The 13,141-nt window shown below is 42.8% G+C and overlaps 1 protein-coding gene across 1 annotated transcript in view; it reads left to right on the top strand.

Moving 5' to 3' along the window:
• The window catches only part of LOC129835927 (PDZ and LIM domain protein 7-like), a 74,113-nt gene that overhangs the window by 10,300 nt on the left and 50,672 nt on the right, over nucleotides 1-13,141 (top strand). The window contains exon 2 of the mRNA XM_055901627.1: nucleotides 3,690-3,882. Within this exon, the coding sequence (XP_055757602.1) occupies nucleotides 3,787-3,882 (96 nt within the window). The 5' untranslated portion in view covers nucleotides 3,690-3,786. The remainder of the gene's footprint in view (nucleotides 1-3,689; nucleotides 3,883-13,141) is intronic.

The raw sequence follows: 13,141 nt of genomic DNA, 5'->3' as shown, positions 1-13,141 counted from the left end.
CACACACAGAGAGAGAGAAACAATGTCTCTTAGGGATAACTCTTCTGAAAGGTCACTCTAAATTAGATTTCTTAGATCACTGATGGGCAACTTTGATGGGGTTGGGGGCCACAAAAAATATGAACCCCATCATGATGGGCTGCAGTAGCTCACAGGCCTGCGTACCCACATCCATACCCACACATGCAGCTTTTTGGGCAAAACATTGACAGCGGAGAGAAATGTAAGTTTTAGAGTTCATTTCTTCAATTCTACACATTTTGTCATGGGACAGAGAGAAATGTTTGCAGTTTTTAATATGATATCTGAGTGAGAATGACTAACTGATTTAAAGAAGCAATAAAACTGGCCTTCTTTAGACTAGTTGAGTATCTGGAGCATCAGCATTTGTTACAGGCTCAAAATGGCCAGAAACAAACCACAAATGCTGATGCTCTACATACTCAACTAGTCTAAAGAAGGCCAGTTTTATTGCTTCTTTAATTAGCACAACAGTTTTCAGCTGTGCTAACATAATTGCAAAAGGGTTTTCTAATGATCCATTAGCCTTTTAAAATGATAAACTTAGATAAGCTAACACAACGTGCCATTGGAACACAGGAGTGATGGTTGCTGAAAATGGGCCTCTGTACGCCTATGTAGATAATCCATTAAAAATCAGCTGTTTCCAGCTACAATAGTCATTTACAACATTAACAATGTCTACACTGTATTTCTAATCAATTTGATGTTATTTTAATGGAAAAAAATTATTGCTTTTCTTTCTAAAACAAGGACATTTCTAAGTGACCCCAAACTTTTGAACGGTAGTGAATATATATATATACTATTTTTGGGGTAACTCAGTCGGAGTCTCAACTTATTGATAGTTAGAATAGTAGAATACACAAGGTGCAAAGTGACCCCAAACTTTTGAACGGTAGTGTATGTATGTGTGTGTATATATAGAATATCACTCAAAGGTATGAGGACTCCCCTTCAAATTAGTGGATTCGTCTATTTCAGCCACACCCGTTGCTGACAGGTGTTTAAAATCGAGCCCACGGGGCAGGCCACCAGTTGCCCATCCCTGTATTAGATGATGCTGCACTGTAGTTCACATCATATCAGAGGTTGGACTCTCACTTATCCCAGCCAGACTCCCACGAGAGTCATTCAATGGAGTGAATGACTGCCAAACATAACCAAGGGTTTCTTTCACTGTCTTCACTCTTTCCAACATATTCCTCCATTGACAATGAGAGCTAAACTTAGTGCATGTGGCGTATCTTTAGGAGGGTGTCAACCAAATTAGGCTGGGTTTCAGAGCAGCGAGCGAGCCTTAATTATTATCTCTTGTCCTGTGTTGTGTCACTACACAGCCCCCGTGACACACTACACTACACTGCCTGCCTGCCTGTATCAGAACACTGCTCTTATCGTGGCAGGGCATGGCCGCATGATCTGGCTTGTTCTTTTCTCAGAACTACACTACCTAGACCTTCTTTGGGTTCTGAATATACAGTACCAGTCAAACGTTTGGACACCCCTACTCATTCAAGGGCCTTTATTTGTTTTTACTGTTCTACATTGTAGAATAATAGTGATGACATCAAAACTATAAAATAACACATGGAATCATGTAGTTACCAAACAAGTGTTAAACAATTCAAAATATATTTTAGATTCTTCAAAGTAGCCACCCTTTGCCTTGATGACAGCTTTGCACACGCTTGGTATTCTCTAAACCAGCTTCAACTGGAATGCTTTTCCCACATATGCTGAGCACTTGTTGGCTGCTTTTCCTTCACTCTGCAATCCAACTCATCCTAAACCATCTCAATTGAGTTGAGGTCGGGCGATTGTGGAGGCCAGGTCATCTGATGCAGCACTCCATCACTCTCTTTCTTGGTCAAATAGCCCTTACACAGCCTGGAGGTGTGTTGGGTCATTGTCCTGTTGAAAAACAAATGATAGTCCCACTAAGCGCAAACCAGATGAGATGGCGTAATGGTGCAGAATGCTGTGGTAGCCATGCTGGTTGTGTGCCTTGAATTCTAAATAAATCACTGACTGTCACCGGCAAAGCACCATCACACCACCTCCTCCATGCTTCACAGTGGGAACCACACATGCAGAGATCATTATTTTACCTACTCTGCGTCTCACAAAGACACGGCGGTGGGAACCAAAAATCTCTAATTTGGACTCATCAGACCAAAGGACAAATTTGCACTGGTCTAATGTCCATTGTTCAGGTTTTTTGGCCCAAGCAAGTGTCTTCTTCTTATTGGTGTCCTTTAGTAGTGGTTTCTTTGCAGCAATTTGACCATGAACACCTGATTTCACAGTATCCTCTAAACAGTTGATGTTGAGATGTGTCTGTTACTTGAACTCTGTGAAGGATTTATTTGGGCTGCAATTTGAGGCTGGTATCCTCTGCAGCAGAGGTAACTCTTCCTTTCCTGTGGCGTTCCTCATGAGAATCAGTTTCATCATAGCGCTTGATGGTTTTTGCAACTGTGCTTGAACAAACGTTCAAAGTTCTTGAAATTTTCTGACCTTCATGTCTTAAGGTAATGATGGCCTGTCATTTCTCTTTGCTTATTTGAGCTGTTCTTGCTATAAAATGGTATTTTAACAAATAATGCTATCTTCTGTATACCTCCCCTACCTTGTCACAACTGATTGGCTCAAACACATTAAGCAGGAAAGAAATCCCACAAATTAACTTTTAACAAGGCACAACTGTTAATTGAAATGCATTCTAGGTGACTACCACATGAAGTTGGTTGAGAGAATGCCAAGAGTGTGCAAAGCTGTTATCAAGGCAAAGGGTGTGTACTTTGAAGAATCTCAAATATATACAATATATTTTGATTTGCTTAACACTTTTTTTGGTTACTACATGATTCCATATGTGCTCATAGTTTATGTCTTCTACAATGTAGAAAATAGTAAAAACAATGAAAAACCCTTGAATGAGTTGGTGTGTCCAGACTTTTGACTTGTACTGTATGGTGTACCAAAAAGTGTATTTTTGCCAAAATGCCAAATTTAATGGACTCAGATGGTGGTCAGTTTTTAACCAGTTGCTCAACTGTTGAGAATCTAAACTGGGGTAGATTTTGTGGAAGTGGAACACATGGAGAAATCAAACGGGATCAAACCTTAGCTTTGACTTAACGATCAAGACTACGTCTTTTGCAATCTGTGTACTGTTACTGTAATATTAATGAGATGTTTCCTGAAACCACCCACAGTGTGAGGTGTTGAGGAGACACGGTTTTGGGAAGACCCTAGTCTGGAGTTTGCCTAGGAAGAGGCTATATTAGCCCCGTGAAACATGGCAGGCCTGGCGTGCTGGGTGTTCCCTTACATGCCATATAAGGCCCCCCCCCCCCCCCTCCCCTCTCACTGCCACTGTGCTATTGCTTTCTGTAGAGTGGTGACTATTCTTAGGCTGTCACTTCAGCTCATCTAAACAGGCAAGACCTCTCTTCCTCTGGCTCTCTACTCTCTTTTGTCTCTCTTTCTCTCATTATTTAAAAAGGGTTGGGTGTGAATTACATATTTGTCTGTGGCTGTACTGGGTTTGTTTTTAATTTGCTGTGCTCCCAGTCTCATTTGACATTTCGGGGAGATATTGTATCTTTTTTTGTCCTCACCTGTACTTTTATTTTTTTTTACACCTTTTTTTCTGCTTTCAGAGGCTACTTGGCTCCTGCCACACCCCCTCTACCTCCATTTTTGGACACCACTTTGCGGGAAGATTAAACAACACAAGCAATCAAAGCCTTTGGAAGAATGAGTAGCTACAATATTTCTCTGAGTGGGCCGGCCCCATGGGGCTTCCGATTGCAGGGAGGCAAGGACTTCAACATGCCCCTGACCATCTCCAGGGTAAGAGCTTGATTCATCCAACTCAGAGTACCTATAACCATACTTTGTACACACACACACACATGAAGATATTTATACATCCCATAGCCCATGTGTCTTTTGACTAATGAGATGATCCTTTGTCCTGCATTAAGCTTGAATCTCAATGTTGTGGTTTATTTGACGGTCAGTGCTTGAAGCAGTTACCCAACCCTTGTATGACGTCAAATATTGTATTACCGCTACGGTACTAGTACAGTATTTGTAGGTATGTTAAACATTATGGTCCTTTTTAGGAAGTTTGGTTGATTTGATAGATTGTTTGGGATGCAGTGTTATTATAGTAGTTTCAATACTTTTGTCTCATTGGTTGGTAACATTGTGTGGTATTGACAATCCAGTGCTAAAGCTTGGCCTTTGCTGAAGTCTGAGAATATGCTTTGTTGTGTTTTACCTTTTACTGTAGTAGTATGTTCACCTTACACATTGTAAAGGCCATGCATAAAATGATGGTGAAACTCTGCAATGTGAACATATAAACCCGAAATTGGTGGATGGTGAGGATGTAGACCTACTTGTGTATTTTCAGTCTGGAATCATGGCATGGCGTATATAGTTACTTCAGTTGCTACTCCAGGTGTGGTTATGCCTTTTTGAGTGTTGCGTTTGTGCTTTCACGACCCAATATGTGGGTTTCTTCCCTTTCCCTTTCTTCTTAAACACTGAACCGATTTTTCGCCCTGTAATTTTGAGGTTTCGAGGTGTATTTCCCCACTTTGTTTTAGCACCGCAAGTAAGAGGTGTTGTGGCCTGAATATCACAAGTTATTTTCTGGGAAGAACAAATCCCTTTTCTATGAATATCAATGCCATTCAAATAGATATTTGTAGAAGAGATATTTCTTAGAAGAAACGAGGAAACACGATGGAATAATAGGAGTCTGGTATGTATGCTCTGGTGTGTGTTCCTGAAGCATATGTGTTCATAACGGGTGCATCTTTGGATATATGTGCATAACTCACTTGTAGATTACCTTGACAGTATGTTAGGACTGGTACCTGTAAATGTTAGTGCGTGTGTGTGCGTGCACAGATGGGTCCTTTTCTATTTCTAGGCCCCAGGTGAGGAAAGTCTCTCCACTCAGTTGTGTGACTGGCTGGCATTAGAGGAACCTGAGGTTGGAGAAAATAGAGGCATATAATTAGACCCAGGGGTGTCAAACAGTGACAGTTGGATATGCTCCACATTGAAAGGATTAAATGGCATTCCGTCACCCATCCACATATACATTGTGGCCACAGAACAATGTTCACTGGACAGGCTCTCCATTTGTCCCTCTACGGCACAGGTGTCAAACTCATTCCACGGAGGGCCGAGTGTCTGCGGGTTTTCGCTCCACCCTTGTACTTGATTGATGAATTAACATCACTAATTAGTTAGGAACTCCCCACACCTGGTTGTCTAGGGCTTTATTGAAAGGAAAGACCAAAAACCTGCAGACACAAGGCCCTCCGTGGAATGAGTTTGACACCCCTGCTCTACGGTGATGAAGACTCTCTGTCATGGACTGGTTTTCAGCACCCACACCACAGAATAGAAATGATGCACAGCCAGATGCCGTGCCTGTCAAAGGAATGTCTCTGTCTTGCTAGTGAGGTTAGTTCTGCACATCAGAGAGGCAGAAGTTGGCAAGGAGAATGCAGCTATTTCCAAATCAACCTATTGCCCCGTCTCCTTACTTGATCTGAAAGGATTGGAGAAGTGTAAGCTACACTGTAAAAAGTCCACCTACTGTAGCATTTCAAAGGGCAAAGTAGTATAGCTATTACTATTGTTAATACAGTCCTTTCAGATCTACAGGAAGTGCGTAGGGATAGGGGAAAAGGGTCCATTTGGAAGTGGGGCATACATGTAGACTCAGCATGCACTAACTTTGATTTCAGTGAGCCTTTAGAACTGGTTGTTGAATACCTTACTGTACAGTCTTGAGTATGCCTGCAAGCTGGGCTCTCCAGTCTGCAGCACAGGCCCAGTCACTCAGCACTCTGACAGGTGGAGAGGAACTTCCGCCTGCTTAGAGTTGCTGCTCCCGCCTATAAATAGTTCCTGTCCCACCGGTGGACAATGCTGTTTGTTTGGGTGGTCCATGACGGCTGTCTTTTTTTTTTCCATAGCCAGGTGTGACAGAGAGAGAGAATGTGTGTTGTGTTGTAGCCTACATACTTTGCGCGCACTGTATGATAGAGAGGGAAGTTAAGAGGGTGGGGGGGTTGGGTTGTTAAATTGCTGATGACCAAGCTGCTGCTTGTGTCACTCACATGTGACGGCCTGGACTGCACAACCTCAGCCCTGTACACACATACTGCACAGCTACTGTGGTGGTTCCAATTACCCATGTCATGTTACAGTATGTCCGTGATATAGCTGGCTACATAAGATCTAGCACTGTGAGACAGATCCCCAGGGGCGAGGACGTGTTGTGTTATAAGGTGCTTTGTGTGCGGTACATCTCAAGCGACTTAAAACATGAAAGAAATCCAAATCTGCTGCTAAATCTGAAACATTATTATAACAGTATAGCTATAAAGGTTGAGTAAACTTCCATGATGCGGGCACAAGTAACATTACATTTTTGAGGCTGTAGATGATTCTTCCTATTTGTCTGCATGCTTTACTGTATGTTACGCTGAGTTTATCAGAGTTAGAATAGTTAAAGGGATTTTCGAGGACTTTTGTATACTTTTTAGCCACTAGTTCTGAAAGTAGCGCTCACGAGCTAAAAGTGGTCCCTGAAAATTGTGTACTACGTCACATATGTGCAGATACAGTGCATTTAGAAAGTATATATTTTTTACATTTAACTAGGCAAGTCAGTTAATAACAAATTCTTATTTACAATGATGGCCTAGGAACAATTGACGGCCTACGACAGATTTTTACCTTGTCAGCTCGGGGATTCGATCTAGCAACATTTCGGTTACTGGCCCAACGCTCCAACCACTAGGCTACCTGTCGCCCCGGTAAGTCAGTTAAGTATTCAGACACCTTGACTTATTCCACATTTTGTTATGTTATTCTAAAAAAAATTTTTTTTTTAAATGGTCCACAAGAACACAGTGGCCTCCATCATTCTTAAATGAAATAAGTAGGAACTTATTAAGACTCTTCCTAGAGCTGGTCACCCGGCCAAAGTAAGCAATCTGGGGAGAAGGGCCTTGGTCAGGGAGGTGACCAAGAAACCGATGGTCAGTCTGACAGAGCTCCAGAGTACCTCGGTGAAGATGGGAGGACTTTCCTGAAGGACAACCAACTTTGCAGAACTCCACCAATCAGGCCTTTATGGTAGTGGCCAGAGGGAATCCGCTCCTCATTAAAAGGCACATGACAGCCCGCTTAGAGTTTGCCAAATGGCCCCTAAAGACACTCAGGCCATGAGAAACAAGATTCTCTGGTCTGATGAAACCAAGATTAAACTCTTTTTCATGAATGCCAAGCGTCACATCTGGAGGAAACCTACAGTGAAGCATAGTGGTGGCAGTATCATGCCGTGGGGATGTTTTTCAGTGGCAGAGACTGGGAGACTAGTCAGGACCGAGGGAAAGATGAACAGAGATCCTTGATGAAAACCTGCTCCAGAGCGCTTAGGACCTCAGACTGGAGCAAAATTTCACCTTTCAACGGGACAACGACCCTAAGCACACAGCCAAGACAATGCAGGAGTGGTTTTGGGACAAGTCTCTGAATGTCCTTGAGTGGTCCAACCAAAGCCCGGACATGGCAGTGATGCTCCCCATCCAACCTGACAGAGCATGAAAGGATCTGCAGAGAAGAATGGGAGAAACTCCCCAAATACAGGTGTTCTAAGCTTGTAGCATCATATCCAAGAAGACTCGAGGCTGCTTCAACAAAGTACTGAGTAAAGGGTATGAATACTTATGTAAATGTGATATTTCAGTTTATTGAAAAAAATTCTAAACCTGTTATTGTGTAGATTGATGAGTAAAAAAACAATTTAATCCATTTTAGAATATGGCTGTAACATAACAAAATGCGGAAGAAGTCAAGTGGTCTGAATACTTTCCGAATGCAATGTATGTGCACCACATCATTGCTCTCTCTCTGCTATGGATGAATCATGTGCATCTTGCTAGCTGTCACTCATATGGCAAGGGACTGAAGCTCATTGGTTGAACTGGAATGGCTAGGGGGCTGGCCCACGTGGGGGGAAAATGTAGGGAAAATGGCGCAGCACAGCATCCAAAAAAACAGTTGCTTTCAAACTAGGGGTTTTGTGGCTAGTTGACGGAAGACAGTAATTGTGCTCAAAGATGATGGATGTATGAACTACATATTGACACATCAACCCAAAGTGGGAGGTTTGAAAAATACTTAGTAGTCGCGAATGTTCTGGAGCATGTCTTAAACGCTAGGTCTGGCTTTGGGTATACTGCAACAGGTTAAGAGCTCTAACTTTATACAAAATACCTGGTTCATTGACCTCTCTTCCAAAATGTGCTAATTCATTACATTTAAAAAATATATTTTTATTAATGTACATGTATGTGTGGGCTTGTGTAAGATATATGAATTAGATACCATCACCTTTGCCTGTGAAATGTCATTTCAATTCTTGGCTTAAGTTTAAAGCATTTGAGCTCAGTCTGTTGCCTAAGATACCATGTACAGCAATGGAACAAATCAACCCGGTGGTTTGGTTCATGTGAAATGTTTACAATTCATTGATACCCCTGGAATTGTAGATATCTACATTAGATAATGGCCCCTGTCTCGTAGAGGCGATAACAACCGTGTAGACCAGGGGTTTTGAACTCTGTTTGCCCCAGGGGCTGCATTCGGTCTTCATTGAGGTTCCTTGCCATCAACATTTGCAAAAAATGGTCTATTGTTTTTGGAATTTTTAATGCTCTCTGACCGTCTAATGATTATTAGTAAGCTGGACCGTCAAGAAACTGTATGAATGTAGGTCCATTATCATTTCTACACAGTTTAAATGTAATAAAAAATATAAAAAAATTACTCAAACCACCCGCGGGCCGGATTGGAGCGCCCGGACCGTAAGTTTGACACCCCTGGTGTAGAGGTGAAAACAGGAGTGATGCTAAAGCAGATACCATATGGGAAGTACGAACTTGAAACCCTGCTATAATATCAAGCAGCAGACCGTGATAAATACCTCACTGTGAGGTTGGGATGAAAATAAACCTCGTTGGAAGAGAGGCCTTTCAAAAATATTTCCGCAGTTTTCAAGTGGGGGCACTGTGAGGTTGGGATGGAAATAGACCTTGTTGGAAGAGAGGCCTTTCCAAAAAATATTTCCTCCGTTTTCAAGTGGGGCACTTAATTTGTCCACATTCCATAGTCCGTCATGGCTGGCTTGCATGTGACATGGCTTCTTTGTGTGACAAAAATCAGCTGCTGTCTCTGTCGTCCTCGAGAACAACTCATCAAATCAAACTTTATTTGTCACAGGGGCCGAATACAACAAGTGTAAACCTTACCGTGAAGTGGGGGTACTGGTACTGAGTCAGTGTGCGGGGGTACAGGTTAGTTGAGGTAATTTGTACATGTAGGTGGGGGTGAATTGACTATGCATAAATGATAAACAGCGAGGAGCAGCAGTGTAAAAACAAATAGAGGGGGGGTCAATGTAAATAGTCCGGTGGCCATTTGATTCATTGTTCAGCAGTCTTATGGCTTGGGGGTAGAAACTGTTAAGGAGCCTTTTGGTCCTAGACTTGGCGCTCCAGTACCACTTGCCGTGCGATAGCAGAGAGAACAGTCTATGACTTGGGTGACTGGAGTCTTTGACAATTTTATGGGCTTTCCTCTGACACCGCCTATTATATAGGTCCTGGATGACAGGAAGCTTGGCCCCAGTGATGTACTGGGACGTACGCACTACCCTCTGTAGCACCTTATGGTCAGATACTGAGCAGTTGCCATACCAGGCGGTGATGCAACCGGTCAGGATGCTCTCGATGGTGCAACTGTAGAACTTTTTCAGGATCTGGGGACCCATGCCAAATCTTTTCAGTCCCCTGAGGGGGAAAAGGTTTTGTTGTGCCCTCTTCATGACTGTTTTCGGTGTGTTTGGACCATGATAGTTCATTAGTGATGTGGACACCAAGGAACTTGTAACTCTCGACCCGCTCCACTACAGCCCCGTCGATCTTAATGAGGGCCTGTTCAGCCCGCCTTTTCCGGTAGTTCCTCGGATGTGAGTCACCATTTTATTGGATTATAAATTCCCCATATTTATGAGGGAGCACTGTGACATTTCCTTTTAATATTGGACTGCTATAAAAAACTAATGTGGCCTTCATAAGATGTCTGAGAGAAATGTCAGCAAGGAGATCCATTCATTCGGAATACGAAATGTGTACATAGCAAACCTCTGGGGTCCAGTAAGGAGAATAGCACTGAATTGGAAAAGGGGCATACCTAGTTAGTTGTATAATTGAAATGTGTCTTCCGCATTTAACCCAACCCCTCTGAATCAGAGAGGTGCGGGGAGCTGTCTTAATTGACATCCACGTCATCGGCGCCCGGGGAACAGTGGGTTAACTGCCTTGCTCAGGGGCAGAACGACAGATTTTTACCTTGTCAGCTCTGGGATTCGATCCTGCAACCTTTCGGTTACTGGCCCAACGCTCCTACCCGCACTATTGAGTACCACATGCAGGATTGCTGGTTGTGATATGATCCTGTCTATTCTGCGTTGCCTGTTAGGACACCTTGGCTCGCAACAATTCATGTTATCAAGAAGTTTTATGGGACTCATGAAAGTGATGTAATGTAATTTATTTGAGTTTCTTCAACTGTCCTCCAATATAGCCTCAGAAGATCACGTTTTACAACAGGCTTTAATCTGATCTGTAATAATCCTTTATGGAAATTCTGTTTGCAGTTTGTGGCCTCAGCTGTGTCATGCTGCTATTAAAATGTGTCTCTTCTCCCCTGAGCAGTGGCCTAAGTTGTTGAGTTTCGAGTGTCTTCTCACCTTCCGCAATAGTATTTGTTTCAATTGAGGGAGGGCTGGTTATCCAACACAGAAGGGCTCATGTGACAGTTTTAGTCAAAGCTTCTTGGCTATAGTATGTTGCGGTAAAGTGGTCATTGCTTACGGCCTTTAGTCTGGCTGTGAGATTTGATATTGACAGATGAACACAAATCCCCTTGAGTGGATGCGGGTGATTATGTTCTTTCTGTTTGAGTGTCGGCCCAAGATCGAGGGCAAATGGGGCCATGCTTTCAAACTTTAGAGTCATTGCCTCTCATACACTGATCCTCATGTTGGGTATGTGACCCTGTCTGTGGCGAGATGGATTTGACGAGCTGATTCGTTCATTCAAATCAGTAAATACTGTGCACCATCCATCCATCCATCACTAAACACGTCTAATTGTCTTAACGTAGGCTAAATGCAACCTTGTGTGAAGGTGAAGTACATCATGTTTATAGTGCTATTCTACTTGATATTGCCTGTCTGTTTTACCCTTGGATCGCTGAGTTGTAAACCTTGTAGAGCGTCGGCCTTGTAGAGTTGACATAAATCAGTATCATACACTAGACTTAAATACTGTACCTGTCTTAGAACCAGCAGACAAGGCACACCCTCTAATCTCCATCTGGTGTATATTAGATAAATGTCAAACTTCTCCCCTTGCCCCAGGATTTAACTAGGTCTGCTTGATGCAGTTTGTACCCTTTCAATTTACTGTGCGGTCTGAATTCCCCCAGTTCTCCGAATCCATACGGAATTAAGGGGGTTTATGTATAGTTTTATGGGCCGTATCTTCCTCCCCAGTTAAATCGTTTTATGGGACGTATCTTCCTCCCCAGTTAAATTCCCTCCTCCTATCAATCAAGCTCACTGCAACTCTAAACAAGATGTAACCCTCCCCCCACAGTAGCAGACTGAAGATTGAGGTCCTGAGCAGTCAGTAGGCTGCTGACTCAGTCTGATAAGGTGTCTGTGATGTTAGCCCTGGTCTCACAGGCCTCTGCATTCCAGCACCCCCCCTCCAGGCCTGTGGTACGAGAGCCAGTGACTGGGGCTGCTGACAGGCAAGGCTGTTTTTAGCAAGCCACTGAAGGTCAGCGCTGCTCGGCAGATTGTGAGGGCTATATATATACCAGCAGGGCCCACCTCCACACCTTCAGGGGTCAGGGGACCGGGTTGGGACTTAGAGCCTGGGGTTCCCAGTAACTCAGCCTCTCTTAGTCTCTTTGTCCATTGGTGTCAACGGTTGGTGAATGTCTCCTGGAGCCTGTGATGGCTGTGTTCTCATGGTGTTTAATTGCTGTTACTGAGAGGTAATTTGGACTGTTGACCTGTGAAGAAGCATTAAGGTTTTCCCAAGGCAGACTAGGACTGCTGGGTAGAGCAGGGGTGTGGGGGATAGGATATCGGGTCACCCTGATTCTTTTTGAGCTTGCTAGCAGAAACTAACACAAAACTCAAGCTTTGGTCTTCAAGTATGTGGCTTGTAAAATTACAAATATTTTGGACAAATTAAACACTTCTGTGTAAATTTGGTGTAGACCTTATTTTCCCCTGAAATGAATACCATACTAGCAAAAGACCTTCTGGGTTTTTAAGTGTTTACCTCTTATAAACCTGTTTTTAATTTATGTAAAAGCATTGGGTGTACATTTTGAAACTTCAGAATGATCTTGTGAAAGAGCAGTTTGAATTAATACGTATTGAATGAATGTGTAGGGGAAATATAGATGAATCAAATCAGAAGTTCTGTATACTGTGTCATGATAAGTGGACAAACCCATAATGAACAAAATATGAATCAAACCATGATCTGATGAAGCGATTCCATCATGGCAGTGGCAGGCCAGTGAAACTGTGATACAAGAGTGTGGGGCCTCATTTCAGCATATCAATACTGTAGCTCTTTGGCTGGCAATCACTCTTTCTTTAGTTAGCTACTGTATTTCTGACTCTTTGCTGATTTCCCTCTTTCTTTCTCTCTAGTTTTTCCCTTTTGCCTTAATCTCCTTCAAGTCAAAGGGCTTTATTGGTATGGGAAACATATGTTATAGATAATAAACAAAAGTGAAATAAAAAATGAACAGTAAACACTCATAAACATTCCAAAGGAATAGAGACATATCAAATGTCATTATGGCTATGTATTTCTCCTTTTGAGCTCTCTCTCTCTCTCTCTCTCTCTCTGTGCCCCCACCTTCCCTCATGGTCTTTGCCTGGCCCATAGAACAGGCCAGTCCTTTGTGTGTTGTGAGT

Source organism: Salvelinus fontinalis, chromosome 37 (genome assembly GCF_029448725.1).
Source record: "Salvelinus fontinalis isolate EN_2023a chromosome 37, ASM2944872v1, whole genome shotgun sequence".
Lineage (NCBI taxonomy): Eukaryota > Metazoa > Chordata > Actinopteri > Salmoniformes > Salmonidae > Salvelinus > Salvelinus fontinalis.
Note: the sequence above shows the minus strand (reverse complement) of the source record. Positions and strands in the feature narration are given on the sequence as shown.